A 14,064-nucleotide genomic window follows, 5' to 3' on the forward strand; every position below is an offset into this window, starting at 1 on the left:
CAGCAAATTTGCAGGGGAAGTTATCCTACCCCAGAAACACAGCCCGGGGAGACGGGATAAGCAGCAGCTGGCACCGAGCGAGCAGAGTAACCCACAACCTTCCAGATGTTGTGGAATACGAACTCCCGTCAACCATGCAAGCTCCTGCGTACCTCCCTTCACGATGCGAGGATCCTGGACAAGACTTGCTGCGGCCTCATCCCACAAGGCCACTCGTATCCCTTTCCCAGGGATGCCAATACCGCCCGCCAGCTTGCCAGTGGAAGACAGCTCAGGCGCAGCGCCGAGCTCCATGCGCACGCACGGAGGAAGAGTGAAAGGGCAAGACAAGAAGCTCACAGGGTTTTTGAGGATGTACTCTGCAGTGATGTTTTCCAGCTCCTCGATGGTGCACGTGGGCATGTCCAGATTGCAGGGCTGGCGTTCGTCGATGGTCCACTGCTGGTAGTAATCTTGGCTGGCTAAAAAGCGAGGAGGAACAGCTCAACAAGCACCTCACGGCACCGGCCCGGCCCGGCCTCTTTGCCTCGTGGACGGCCGCGGATTAACTCGCAAAGACCACGCAGCCTACCTTGGACCTGTTTCACGCAGGACAGTGCGTACTGCAGCGTGGCCAGAGTCCCCGACTTCCCTTTGCCGCGCTTCTCCGAAGGCAACCGGATCTTCATCTCCTTCAGCGCCTTCATCAGTTCTTTTTGGGTCTTCACGCGTGCAGACTGCTCGCTGCTGTGGTGGCACAAAGGACGGACACTGTCAAGCCACATCCGCTGTACGGCAGACCCCCAAGATGGGAGAGATCGCCCTCCGCCCCCCCCCGCACCTCTGCTCATGTGTGTGTGCACCCTCGTCAAGAGCCTTACGCAGAAGTAATCAAACTGATGGAAAGTAAGTGGAAAGGAAAGTAAAAATGCCACTCTGGGCTTAAAAGCCATTATGGAAGTAGCTTCTGTACGACTAATCAGCATGGTCCCATCTCTGTCTAAATTATATTCACAGGACGCTTAAGCTGAGGGAAGAGAGCATTCAGAAATGGCTATACATTGAAAATAGTGCTGCTGCTGCTGTTTTGAGTGCCCCCTTCCCTCATTTTAGTTTGATTCCAAGCATTTCCGTTTGTTTAAGAATGCATTGGAGTTTGTTTCTCACATCTAAAGATGGTAACCTCTTGCTTGGATGACGACAATGCGCTCTACATGGGGCTACCTTTGAAAACTGGATATTACAACTAACACAGAATAGGGCAGTGCGGCTGCTTACACAGAGCGGGTGGTGAGAACATCTTCCACCAGTCCTCCGTCAGCTGCACCAGCTCCGTTCCAGACCAGATCCAGTTCCAGGTGTTGCCTTTGACAGATGGAGCCCTAAACGGGTTGGGACCAGGGGACCTGAGGGGGCACCTCTCTCTGTCTATTCCTACCTGTCCACTTAAATCCTCTTTGGAAGTCCTCCTCCGATTGCCCTCCCCTAGGGAGATCAAAGGGGAGAGGGCTGGGAGGGGGCATTCGCAGCTGTAGCACCCAAATTCTGGATTTCACTCCCCAGGCATATCCGCCTGGCGCCTACTGTTCTTTCTTTTAGCTGCCAGATAAAAACTTTTTTACTTAAACAAGTTTTTGGTTAATTAGTTTAATTTAATGCTTTATATTTTGCTATGGATTATTTCTTTTAATTTTGCTTAATTGATTGGCTGTGCTTATTGGTGTGTGTGCATAAATTTTATTTGCTGACTTTTTTACTATTTCATTGTTTTATCTATTTTTTCAGATTATCAATTGTTTTCTGTTTTTATGCTGTTTAGCATTGGTAAGCCGCTCATAGAACCTTCAGGTTATGGGGAGGCACAGAAATGAAACACACACACACACACACACACACACGTATGTTCCCGGCCCTTGCCCACCCTCGCCAGGCCCCTGCTTACCTGCAGCCACTGGTGGAGGGGTTGTCTTGCTCCGAGCTTGCGCTGAGAAGGCTGTAGGCAATGGAGCTGCTGGGAGGAGAGGGGCTTTGGGAGTTGGAGCTGCAGAGACACGCAGAATTATGTTCAGCCGGGCTGGGCAGTCAATCAGCGTGTCGTTCGGTGGATCCCAAAGGCTTCTGCCCCACCCCGCCCAGCCCCACCCCGCCGTGTTGGCCCCGCAAGAGACCATCTCACCTGTACCTGCCATCTCCCATCCTCAGGGAGGCATGGCAGCCGCCAACGTGCCGCAAGTAATCACACACGGAAGGGAGGCAGGCGCGTTCCTCGCCCGCTGTGCCAACAGCCGTGCCTTAACTATAACTGGGAGGACTCACACCCAGCCCCGGAATGACACATTTTTGGAAGCCCAGCTCGAAAAGACACGACTCCCGGAACCTGTTTTCAAACAGGTCATTAGTTACGGGGAGAGAGTGAGAGCCAGCGTCCTGAGGGCCGGCCTCGCACACCCAGTCACACGAGCGCATACCTCTTGTTGCTTTCGGTCGTTTCCAGAAGGGCAGAGTCCTTGCCGTTCCCACTGCTGTGCGAGCTGCTGTGGGAATCGCCGTGCGACTCGTTCCCGCTGGAGCCATTGCTGTTGACGTCCATGTCGTCGTTGGCCTGGCCCTGGGCATCGCCCCCCCGCTGGGCTCTGCCTCTTCGGGGCGCTCCAGAACTGCCGCTGCCGACGCCGCCTGCCCCCTCAAAATGGTTCTGCACAGGCTCACAAGCAGCGCTCATGACTGGCTCTGGGACATGGGCTCCTCCTTGAGGAGCAGGGAGGCGTGGCAGGGAAAAGGTGGGGACTTCCACCGCTGCTGGAGCAGGGGCAAGGCTTCTCGGAAAGGAAAGGGAGCAAACTCGAGGGATGTTTTGCCCAAATTGTGCAGAAATGACTTGATCTGATTTGAGCACGTCTTGGGTAACACCTACAAGGGGAGACAGGGACAAAACAACACACAAATTCAGCAACGAGTCTGGATAAAATGCTCTCCCAAGCGTACGGCAGCACAAGCCCCTATGGCACATAGGAGGAAAAGCGGGAGAAGCGCTCCTGTGTGTGGAGTCTGATAGAGAAGACTTGGGAAAACTGCACGGAGCACCGTGGCGATGACTCTTCCGCACAGAACACACTGCAGGATCTCTTCACCAAGCGACTGAATGAGCAGCAGATGTCAGCTGCTACAGCTCAGATCAAAACATACTGCGACGTAATAGGGTTTGTGGCTAATTAACTAGTCCCTTGTGAGAATTCGGCGGCTGGGTGAACTGCTTGTTCCTTCAGGGGCCTAAGGGAGGAAGACCATGTAACAGGCCTCAGCCTCCCATCCTAGCTGGTGCTCCTGCTCAAGAGATGGCCACTCCAATCGCCTACCCAGGTTCTTGCACAGTCACCCTTCCATGTCCTGATCTGCTTCGACTGATCTGAAAATCCCACATCTGTTCCCTGGTTTCACCTTGTTCTGTTGGGTTGCAGTGCTTCCTTCCCCTCCCTCCTCCTTCCCTCAGCGCATGTCAATCACAAAGGAGATCAAAGCAAAAAAAGGGGGCATCTGTTTACAGACTTCAGGAAACTCTAAACTCGTCACAGCTTAGGGTTTCTGCTCTAGCCCTTTCGCAGCCCATGCATTACTGCTGCCATCTGGAAATCAAGATCAGAGGAAAATAAAATGCAGTCAGGAAGAATCCCCAGGGGGAAAGGGAAACAAAGCAGCCCTTCCAACGGCAGAAAGCCCAGAACTGGTTGTAGGTTACTACAAAGAGGGAGCCAAGATCAGTCTCCCAAGGGATGCTGCGGGAGGGAATCCTGGACTGACAGGCGGTTCAGTCCTGGACTGACAGTAGGTTCAGTCCGGTCCAGGACGACATTCAAGGCCCTTAATCCTTCTGCATCACTGGATGCCCTGAAAGGAAGAATTTTTAGAGGGTGCCCTTCCTTTTTATTTTAGGAAGAAAAAATGCAAGTTTTAACACTATTTTGAAAAAGAGTTCCAACATCAAATGCTCCCCCCTTTCCCAGTGCTCAGCTTATAAAAGAAATCTAAATATGGGGTATTGTGTTTAGCTCACTAATGCTTGCTTCCAGTGACAGGAAGAGAATCTTTCTCTTTCTCTCAGGCACATGCACGCGCGGATGCCTGCGCATGCGTGTACACACACACACACACGGGGTGGGGGGAGAGAAACAGTGGGGAAATAAAAGGACACTGCAGAGAACCATAGATGAAGTTGCCTGGCATGCGAGGCACAGCTTCTCTAATAATGGTGCTATGGACTAACGTGTAACAGAGGGAGTCTTCCCCTTCCCAGAGATGCATCTGCTGAATTCACAGCCATCCTGCTGCTCAAAGCCCAGGATCCCTGCCCCAAGATTAAAATATGCCCAGCACTGGTCACCACAGAAACAGGCTGCATGAAAAAAGTGGCAATTTAAAAGCAGCAGTTTCAAAAATGTGTTTACATAGATTACCAAAGCAGAATAATATCCAGATACAATCCAGCTACCCTGGAGACACTGAAGAGGGGTTGGCATGGCAACCATGCCCCAGTTCCCTCTGCCTTCCCCCTTCTTCATGCCGTGAGAGATGCTCAGTCCGGCAAACAGCAGTTATTTAATTGCATCTAAATCTCTTGTGTGCGCAAATGTATTTAAGAAGGAAGTCTATTCCTAGTGCATTTCTTTATCTCCCCCCCTTCTCCAGCTCACAAGGCTTCTTTTCTTCAGGCAGGGCCATTTGTCAGACTAGATAATACCTTGGCCTTGCTATGTTTAGCGCTTCTAATAATTGACACTTGCTATTTTTAACCTTAAAAACAGAACAGCTTCTAGTTTACAAAGCTTTTGTGGCAATGCTGCTGTGAAAGCACCCCCCCCCCCGGTGCATCCCGTAAATCTGACTGAGATCAGACTGACAGACAGGTGGAGCGGGGAGGCAGAGTTAACTTTTTAATTTATCCACAGAAGGGACCTGGATTCTGCACTGTGCTCACTCCAAGGAGGGCCCTGTTCCAGGCCAGGGTAAAGTTTTTGTTCTCCAGGAAGTGACCAAAGAAACTCAGGAGGCAACATGCAAGGTCCTGGCCGATGACTAAAGCAACTGTACAAGGCAGGCACATCAGGTGTTTGCTCCCTCGGTCTTTTGAAAACACTGGCACTTCTTAAAGAAACTTAAGAAGCCTGCGCTTTAAAATGGATCCTTGCGTTCTCAATGGTACTGCTTCAAGCCACAGCTGTACAGCTCAAAACAAAGAAAACTCCCACTGAGTTAGCAGGCGTGCGACTGCAGCTGCAGTTTGGCACCTCGGTGAACTCAGTGAGGACATCATGACAGGGGTAAAATGACTTGTTTTTAACGTGAGCATGAGCTCCGGATCATGCAGATTTTGACTGCTGCAGAGGGGTGTCCTGTCTGATGGACAGCAGGATGCGGTTCTGCATCCTGCTGCACCAACCGGGGCAGCTTCCGATATTGGCAGGCTTCAAACCGCAGCACGCTTGCTAGAAAGGAACGAGAATGTTTATCTAGGCTTAAGTCCAAGTGGACTTACACAGATCCACTTCGAAACGAGGCACAATGGACGGACAAGGCTTTCAAATTTGGGATGCAACTGGCTGTACGTTTTTTCCCATCCTGGACAAAGGAGCCCAGTGAAGTCTACTGAACCACCACCAAAAAAAAAAAAAAACAACTCCTGCGGCACCCAGGTTAAACTGCATGCAGGATCAACCACTAGCACAATCAGAAACTTGCTGGAGCTACTGCTGCTGGAATGGGACAGGTCGGTGTGACCCGTGGGATTGGACTCCATGAAGAGGTCATTTTGACCGATTTCTTACGGAGTTGGGGGTCATTCCCACTAGTGCCACATGTTTGGGCCTGACAGATTACCAAGGCTGGACGCCGCTCCTTGACTATAATGCCCATTATCCCCAGCTAGCCTGGTCCGTGATCAGGGATGATGGGAGCTGTCCTCCAAACAGCCTGTCCGTGAGGCGAGCTGTGGATTCTTTTTGTCAGCATCACTATCATCCTCAGCTAACGCTGAACGACCCCGGTCCCTGCGGGCTGACCGGAGGGGCCCCGCCGACCCAGCTGGGTCTGAGCACGCGAACACCATCCCAACTGCTGCGGAGGGAAGCGGCCCGAAGGGGGCCAGGAGCAGGGCGAGCCCGCTCCCGGGAGGCCCCGCGGACTGGCCCGGTAGTCCGCGCAAGGGGCCCCGAGGCCGCCGCCGCAGCCCCTTCCCCTCGCCCCGCGCGGGCATCGCTCGCCCCGCGCCACAGCCTCCCCCCCCCCCCCCCCCCCCCGGCCCATCCCGCCCCCCGGGGCGCCCCCCCCCCCCCCCCCCCCCCGCGCGCCCGCGGCACATGCCGCGCACTGGTGCGCCCAGCCCGCCCCGCCCCCGCAGCGCCAGCGAGCGGATTACCAAGCCTCTCCGGGAGAACATTCCGTTCCCAGCCTGACGCACGTGAGGGCGGGCGCGGCGAGCAAGGGCCGCGGCCGCCCTGCTGGAGCCCGGAGGCAGCGCAAGCGCAGGATGGAAGTCCCCGGGAAAGGGAAGGCTTCAAGAGGCTGGGGGGCTTCCGGCTGCAGCCCCGAGCCGAGCCCCCCGGCGAGCTACTCACCAGCCGCGCGAGAGGACGGTCCTGCCCCTCCGGCGCTATTAGCCAACGCACGCCTGGGACGGGGAGAGCCGCTCTCCGGTGCCCCTGGACCAGCCCGTGGCGATTCCCTTGCTGACCAAATACATCCTCTCACTGATCCGCCCGGAGAGCGCGCAGCGTGGAGCCCGCGGCGGAGCGGGAGCGGCGGCGGCAGGGACGCGCTGTGGACGGCAGAGCCCGGTTAGCCTTCGCTACTCCACGGCATCCGGCTCCTGCCAGGCGGGCGGGGAAGCGGCCCATTGTATAACCGGGGGCGGAGCCGCCGAGCCCGGGCCCGGTGACGTCAGCAGCCCCCCCCCGCACACACACAGCCCGCACGTGTACCGTGGTGCTGCCACCAGCAGGCCCCGCGAGGCTCTCATTGGCCGGCCGGCCCAGCCAATGAGGCTGCGGAATCCGGACTGCATAATGGCCCGCGGAGCCTTGCCATTCATCGAGGGGCAGCGGGGGGGAAGCGGCAGCCGCTGCGCCCGGAGGATGGGTGCCCGGTGCCCGCCCGCCCGCGCAGCGGGCTGCAGAAGCAAACGCAAGCGCCTCGTCGCAGGAGCGGGCTCACACGGGCAACCACATCCAGGGGCCCTCAGCATTTGCTAACCCCCCGCATGGTACCTGCACCCCGCTCGCCCCCCCCCTCTTCCCTCCCGCTTTGCCCATCCGCTGCAGCCTCCCCCAGCCTTTGGCTGTGCACACGATCTGGCCATCACTGCTCATTCCTTAGTGCCTTCTTGGTTCCAGGCAGTGTGTAACAGAGCGATCAGTGTTTGCTTAAAGGTACATCTGAGGCCAAGAAGCAAAAGGTGAGCAAGTCTCTCTCCCCTTCTTGTCGCCCCTCCCACAAAGAAAACCAGTTATCTGCCATAATACTAAAGCAGTTGACTCTTGCTTGTCACATGCATTTCATTTTCCAACTCTGAGCTTCCTCTTCATTCTGCACATTCCACCCAAGAATCATTTTATATTTCATGAACCTATGGAAAGCAGCTTTCATGCCTCAGTATCCCTTAAAAAATAAAGCCACCTTTTAAAGTACACTTCACTCACAAACTCTTCAAGACGGGGTGTCTTGATCCAGGTGTGTGGACACATGTAGCTAGGATTCCATGTAAGACACACCCCTAAGAATTGTGCACATTATGTAATCAGTTGCTTAGTTTACACAATTTATTCTACTTGTGGTAACTACCCATCTGGCTCATGTGCCTTCCAAAAGAACCTGAAAGTTGGAGTAGAAGAAGAGATTCCGCATTTAAAAGAGCAGCTCATAGCCAGAACAGTCATGAGGCAGCCTATGGAGGAAAGAAGATTATTGCAGAAAAGCCAGAATACATACACACACCAAACTTTAAATGTAAAATGCTAGTACAAATATAATTTATGACATTTAAAAATAAGGCCCAAGAGCTTCTAAGTTATCCTGGAGCTGCTACACTCCTTGGCCAGAAAGCTTGAAGGCTGGAGCGCATCCCACTGGCACGTTTCTCCTAATCTCTCCCGGAGTAAGTGGGCTCAAGTAGCCTTACCCATGATGTTGTCCCCCAGAGGTGTTGAGTTGCAACTCCCATCTACAACTCCCAGCATCCCCTAGCCAGCCATGCTTTTCCTTTCAGCGATGTGGCATTTTCCACACTGGAAGGGAAACCATACACAGGCAGCCATGAACACCTGGAAGAACAGAGGATACAAGGTCAGTGCACACAAGAGGCCGCTCATTTCTCCCTGGTTCTACTAAGCCTCGGAATAGGTCATCTGGGCATTTTAAGCAGAAGTCCTGGATGTGGGCGCTTCAGAAAATGGTTGAGTCCCCAGTGCAGATTTCCAGTTGCCATTCAGAGGACAAACGCTCGGCAGATGCGGCGTTCCACGTGGCTCCACCTAGCCAAAATTACCTTTGTTTGCATCGAACACGGTCAGAAAGGGAGCGAAGCTGCTCTGGATGACTCCCGTTTTCCCTCCTGATAAAGAGGTGCAGTACGCACACGCAAGGGCCTTCGTGCTTTCTTAACAAAAGCTCTCTGCCTTCATCATCCCGAACAGCGGACCCCCAGTGGATCCCTCGCTTCATCCCGTCAGGCCTTGCGTCCATGCTGCCAAGCGCCAGCAGCAACCGCCGCACTCTCTGGGGGTCCCCCCACAGGAACCCACGAGCTCTGCAGGGCCCGCTCTGGCCGCTCCCTGGCAGGAAGAGGAATCTCTGTGGAATTACTAATCCAGAGGCAGGTCATCGACTGCTGAAGAAGATGAAAGATGAACAAGCTCCACCTTGTCATGCTGTCATTCCTTATGAACAGCTCAGTGTAGAAAACTGGCTTCCTCTCGCCAGTACACACATGGTTGGGGGAATGTGCCTTTCTGCCCCACAAAAGCCCAACACGTCCTGCGACACCAAGCAGCGTTGAAAGAGACATGGAAAAATCTCAGTGCACCCTCAAGTAAACACTGACATCCCTGAATAAACCCAGAGTTTCAGAACTGCGTGCTCCAGCAGAGGAAACTATTTTCAAGAGCTGGGGCAAAGGATTTAATGGCTCTTCGTGGAACTGAAGCGGCAGCCAGTAAGAGTTACTAGTCACAAGGCAACTCCCCACCCCCAAACTACCTCCGTCTTTTCCATTTGTGGGCGGGGGGGGGAGTACAGACAACAACATCTGGCTGCTTCCATTCTAGCTTGTCTCACTTCCTCAATGAAATTTATAAGAGACCCAGGCAGGGATGTCTTCTGCTCAGAATCCCACTTCTTTTTATTTATTTTATATTTATATTGCGATTTACATCCTGCCTTTTTCCTACAAAGGGCTCAAGGCAGCTTACATCATTCTCCTCCATCTTATCCCCACAACAACGACCCTGTGAGGTAGGTTGGGCTGAGAGCCTGTAACTGGCCCAAAGTCACCCAGTTGGCTCCATGGCTGAGCGGGGACTCAAACCCGGATCCTCTGAGTCCCAGTCCCATGCTCTTAACCACCACACCACACTGGCTCTCCACTGGCTCACCACACTTTTTCAAGTCTTTGCTACCATAAAAACATTAGGAGGAAAAGCTGGAAAAGCTGCATGAGTCCTTCGGATTGGTCATGGGAAAAGGCTCCACCGCAGGAACAGGAAGAGAAACAGAGAGGAAGAAATGCTCCCGTGCAGGGGCCTGCACAAGACTGTTGCGACGGTGGTTGAGAAAACTGTTACACAGATCAGCAAGGAAACAGCTGCCAAGAAATGATGCCATCACAGAAAGCCACCCACAGACACGTAAGCTGAAAAAAGTAAGTGTAGGTTGGAATGGCTTAGTTTTGGAATGAGATCAGGAGCCGATCAAGGCTGCTGTGAGGGCCAGCAGAGGCAGCAGACCCCCTGCCCCTTAGAGGACATGCATATGAGGACCTCCCTTGCAGGGGTCACGAATCGCTGGAGATTCATTACGGGAGCCAATGAACTGCTAGGTCGAATCAACTTGCGTAGACCGCTCTGCAGCGCCAGTGGCCTGTCTAAAACACCACTGGGAGACAACAAAGGCCACTGCAGCGTATGATGTGCTTGATTCTTCAACTGCCAACAGAGGGCGCTGTTGCCTGGATGAAACACATGACAGATGAGCAGTATGGAATGGAAGAATTAAACACTGACCATGAAATGGAAAGGAGCTATTCCTAAAGTCACACAGCAGCTAATCCAGATCAAATGCGTTATGGCTGATCTTCCACAAATGTCCCACCTTCACACCCATTCTCCCACGATACTGGAACACAAAGGGCAGCAAAATGCTTACCTTCCTCCTCCACAGACACTAGATAATAAATGGTAAAATTCTCACCCCATCAATGAAACTTATACAGATTATATTCAAAAACTGGACGAGAGAAGCAAAAGCGCTCTTTCCTATTACAACATGTCCCCTACACAACCTGCCCTGCCTAAGGTTAAATTCCACACCCAGCAAGGAGTTGAGAAACTTTTCTACTTCCAGAAAAAAATACAAAGCGCTTGCTTGCTCTCTAGCTCCAGGAACAACATTACTTGATACAGTAATGTGCGAACTTTCGTATTATATGGCATCCTTGATCAGGAACAGTTCTGTGCATTTTAACAACCTACGTAATAATCCCACACCTCCTTACAAATTTGTCCAATAAAATGACATTTGTGTTGCCTAGTTTGTGCAGTATATTCTATTAGAGGGATTCTTGTTGAGCCAAGCCAGATGCCCTGGGAATGTGTTGCTGCCGCCAAGCACTCCCTGCATGAGGAGGACCCAGAAGCGGCCTGTCAGTCCAGCAGATAGGAAAGGAAGAAAAGACAGACTCAGAGGGGCTACTTGGAAATCTCTTTACTCAGAATTAAGAGAAAAGTTATGCAGCTGTGCAGCTCCAAACCCCAGTCCCCACTGCTGATCACCTGCTTGCTCCAAATAGCCCTAGTGAGAAACTGGGCTGCTCCGATTTCTGGCTCTCCCCGCAAGCTGGCCCCATGCCCTCCCCACCGTCTCTGGTTAGGGTTCCATTGAGAGCCCGGCCCCCATATTCCACCTACATCCAGCAGCGTCGCTCCCCGGGGAGAGTGCGTGAGCCTAATGCCCCCAAGAGCGAAGGACGGGTGTAGGAACGTTAGCCCTGAGACCTGGTGGCTCCGCTCTGCTCCGCTCCAGCTCGCGGCCTCCTCCCCGCGCTGCCTCGCCGCCTGCCGTAATCGGAGCAAGCGCTCCTTCCAGCGAGTGTGGGCCAAATTCCTTCCATAACCAGGTCATCTGATCAGGCTCGTCGCCCTGTCGCTCCTCTCCCAGCCACGCGTCTTACGTAACATTTCCCAGGCGCAGACTCACACGGACAGATGCGGGCTGCGCGGCGCTGCACGGCCCACGGCAGCGGGGGGGGGGGGGGGGCGGGGGGAGAGCAATGAGCCGCCTGCCGAGGCCCCTCCCCGGCCCGGCCCGCCCGCCCGCCTGCCGCAGAGCCAGCAGCTATTTCCACGCAGCGACTGGAGGAACAGAGGCGGTTCCCATAAAAGGCAGATGGGAACATCGTGTTCCTTGGCGGGCGCTGCAGGTTCAACAGGCTGCCAGCGACTTCCTCCCACAGCAACATGCTAATTTGTTCTTTCTGCAAAGATAATGAGGCAGCCGCAGAGGGGGAAGGAACAAACACTTCCAGTTAATCAGGGACGCCAAGGAGGATGTTGACAACTGCGTGCAGAGGTACGCATTTTGGAATACCTGCACCCACTTGCAATTCCAAATAGTTCTCAGTCAAATACCCAAAAGCTGGACAGGGGAACGCCAGCCCCTGCTCGGCTTGGCATGTGGCACATGGAACGCAAAGCAGAAAAGCACTATTTTTATTTTCTTGAACAGTATTTACAACCAAAATTCGATCAGTAGCTGCCGTGAAGGTCCCACTGCTGAGGGGGGGAGGGAGCAGGTCCTATTTACAGACGGATGACTAAATGGACCGAGAAACCCCCCAGGATGCTGTGACAAGACATCACGCACGGGCAGAGCCCGGAGCCGTGCGAGCCACCCCGGCGGAGCCTTCCGCCACTGGGCCTTGCAGGTCAGAAGCGTCTGTTTGCAAACAAAAGCTCCCCTCCCTTTCTTTCCGCAGTTCGCCCCGAGCCTCGCTTGTTCCGGGAAGACACTGCCCCCTGCTGGAAGTACCCCGCCTGCCGCAAGCCCGGGCGCCTGGCGGCGGCTTTGGGCCAAACCGCCTCGCCCAGATACGCATTTCGACGGGACGTGCTGTTCTAGAAAGGCTAAGTGTAACTGGGGCAGCCCTGGAGGGCGCAGCACAGGGCAGAGGCTCTGGGAAACCGGGCTCTGCACGTGGATCAACAGCCCGGACACACACGCCCCGGGAAAGTGCCAGCACCAGGAGCGGAGGCGCTGCCGCCCCATAACCTTTCCCCTACTGTACACTCGCAGCCCTTTTGCTGAGTCGGGAAGCTGTTGCAGGGGAGGAGCCAAGCCCCAAGTCGCCATCATCCTGCCAGCTGGACCGCTTAAAAAGGGTTCCAGCCGCAGCCCCCCCCCCCCGTTTCAAAGCAGCACATGCGATCCCAGCCACCCAGAGCACCGCCTGCTCTTCTGTTTCGAGGCGCACTGCAGTCCAGAGCAGACGTGCTTCCCATCACAGCGGATGCCTGAGCGGGTTCAGAGTTAACATTTCTGGACAGCGCGTGAAAGGAGGTGGGGCGCGGTGAGTTGTTGCTATAGGCAAGCCTTTGTTCCAATGCTTGCTTTGACTCGTTGTGAAGACCCCTCCAGCGCCTCCCTCACTGGGCAGCCCCATCCTGGACAGAGTCTCTTCAAACCCCCGCTACCCTCTCAGCTTTAGGTCCTGGATACAAAGGTAAGATAGACCCAAGCCCTTCTCCTGGATGTTCCTTCAAGAGCCAATCACCCGCAGGAACCCGTGAATACAGTCGATCTATTTCCGTGCCTCGATGTTAAGTCATTCCTTCTCTAGGCGCCGAGCTGAGGGTGCTTAATCCCAGCACTGGTGACTGTTAATTATAAACGTTCCAGCAAATGGAGCCTTGACCTGCCGGAATGCCTGGGACTCGGATGTTCTCAGCCATAATCCCGCTGCTGTTTCGCTCCGCGGAGCCCGCTCATCTCTGTCAAAAGTTAAGCTGCACTTCAGCTGTTCTTTTTCAGTGGCACAGTTTGTCCCACCATCTGCCTGTCCCAGCGGCACAGCACGTATTGCAACGCTGGCCAGAGCGCTCCACTCCAGCAAGTTTTCTGGGTCATCCGATTTCTTCGGGGTTTTCTTAGGCAGCCAGGCAGAGTTTTTTGAATGTATGCATATTCCATTTAAATAATTTTAGGTACATTTAGCTTCTGCTGTGGAAGAGCCATGAATCCCTATCAGTGCAGAGTTCCGAAGTCCTAAATGCTCGAACTTCAGGCCGCATTCAAAGCAAGGCTGATATTTAGCTGTCCACATACAATTCCTTCTTGTCTGTCTTTCTTTCAAAATGTATTTTTCTCAGAGCACACTCAACATGCACCATCTTGCTGAAAACATGAGCAACTACAAACCATCTCTAGATGCCAAATGTGGGACCCAATAAACTGCCAGGACAGTGCATAGGAGGGGAAAACTAATTGCAAGAGAATATGTCAGAATGCCACCCTCAATAAGTCAGGCTGTTAAGTAAAAGCCAGGAAAAGGGGAACAGCAGTAGGAAAAGAAGCATTCAGCCACACAATGCGATTCCCTTAAAGAGGGGAAGGAACAGCGCTTTAATTCTTTCAACAAACTGTCAGAGAAATGGACCCTCAATTTATGTAAGGAGTGGACAAACACAATTTGAAGGAGGGTGTTTGCAGATGTGTCCCCCCCCCCCATTTTTCCCCCCTTGATGTTAGTTTGTCTGCTAGTTTGGACTTCAAGAGCAACCAAACAAGCTCAGTGCAAAGGAGAAACTATTCCACTCCCTGGCTAGGCTG

At 53.6% G+C, this 14,064-nt stretch overlaps 1 protein-coding gene across 8 annotated transcripts in view; it reads right to left on the reverse strand.

Annotated features, from left to right (window-relative positions):
• PER1 (period circadian regulator 1) overlaps positions 1-14,064 on the reverse strand; it is a 29,319-nt gene that overhangs the window by 11,938 nt on the left and 3,317 nt on the right. The window contains exons 1-6 of one of the 8 annotated variants that reach the window (XM_044417284.1): positions 8,513-9,467; positions 8,147-8,288; positions 2,448-2,889; positions 1,922-2,020; positions 572-726; positions 340-461 (exon numbers count right to left, since the gene is read on the reverse strand). In XM_044417284.1, the coding sequence (XP_044273219.1) occupies positions 340-461; positions 572-726; positions 1,922-2,020; positions 2,448-2,889; positions 8,147-8,204 (876 nt within the window). In that variant the 5' untranslated portion in view covers positions 8,205-8,288; positions 8,513-9,467. Of the gene's footprint in view, positions 1-339; positions 462-571; positions 727-1,921; positions 2,021-2,155; positions 2,357-2,447; positions 2,890-6,587; positions 6,788-8,146; positions 9,469-14,064 lie in introns of those variants that run through there. The other 7 variants (XM_044417288.1, XM_044417286.1, XM_044417285.1 and 4 more) reach the window with 7 other exon arrangements.

The sequence above is a fragment of the Varanus komodoensis genome, unplaced genomic scaffold (genome assembly GCF_004798865.1).
Source record: "Varanus komodoensis strain SLA01 unplaced genomic scaffold, ASM479886v1 scaffold87, whole genome shotgun sequence".
NCBI lineage: Eukaryota > Metazoa > Chordata > Lepidosauria > Squamata > Varanidae > Varanus > Varanus komodoensis.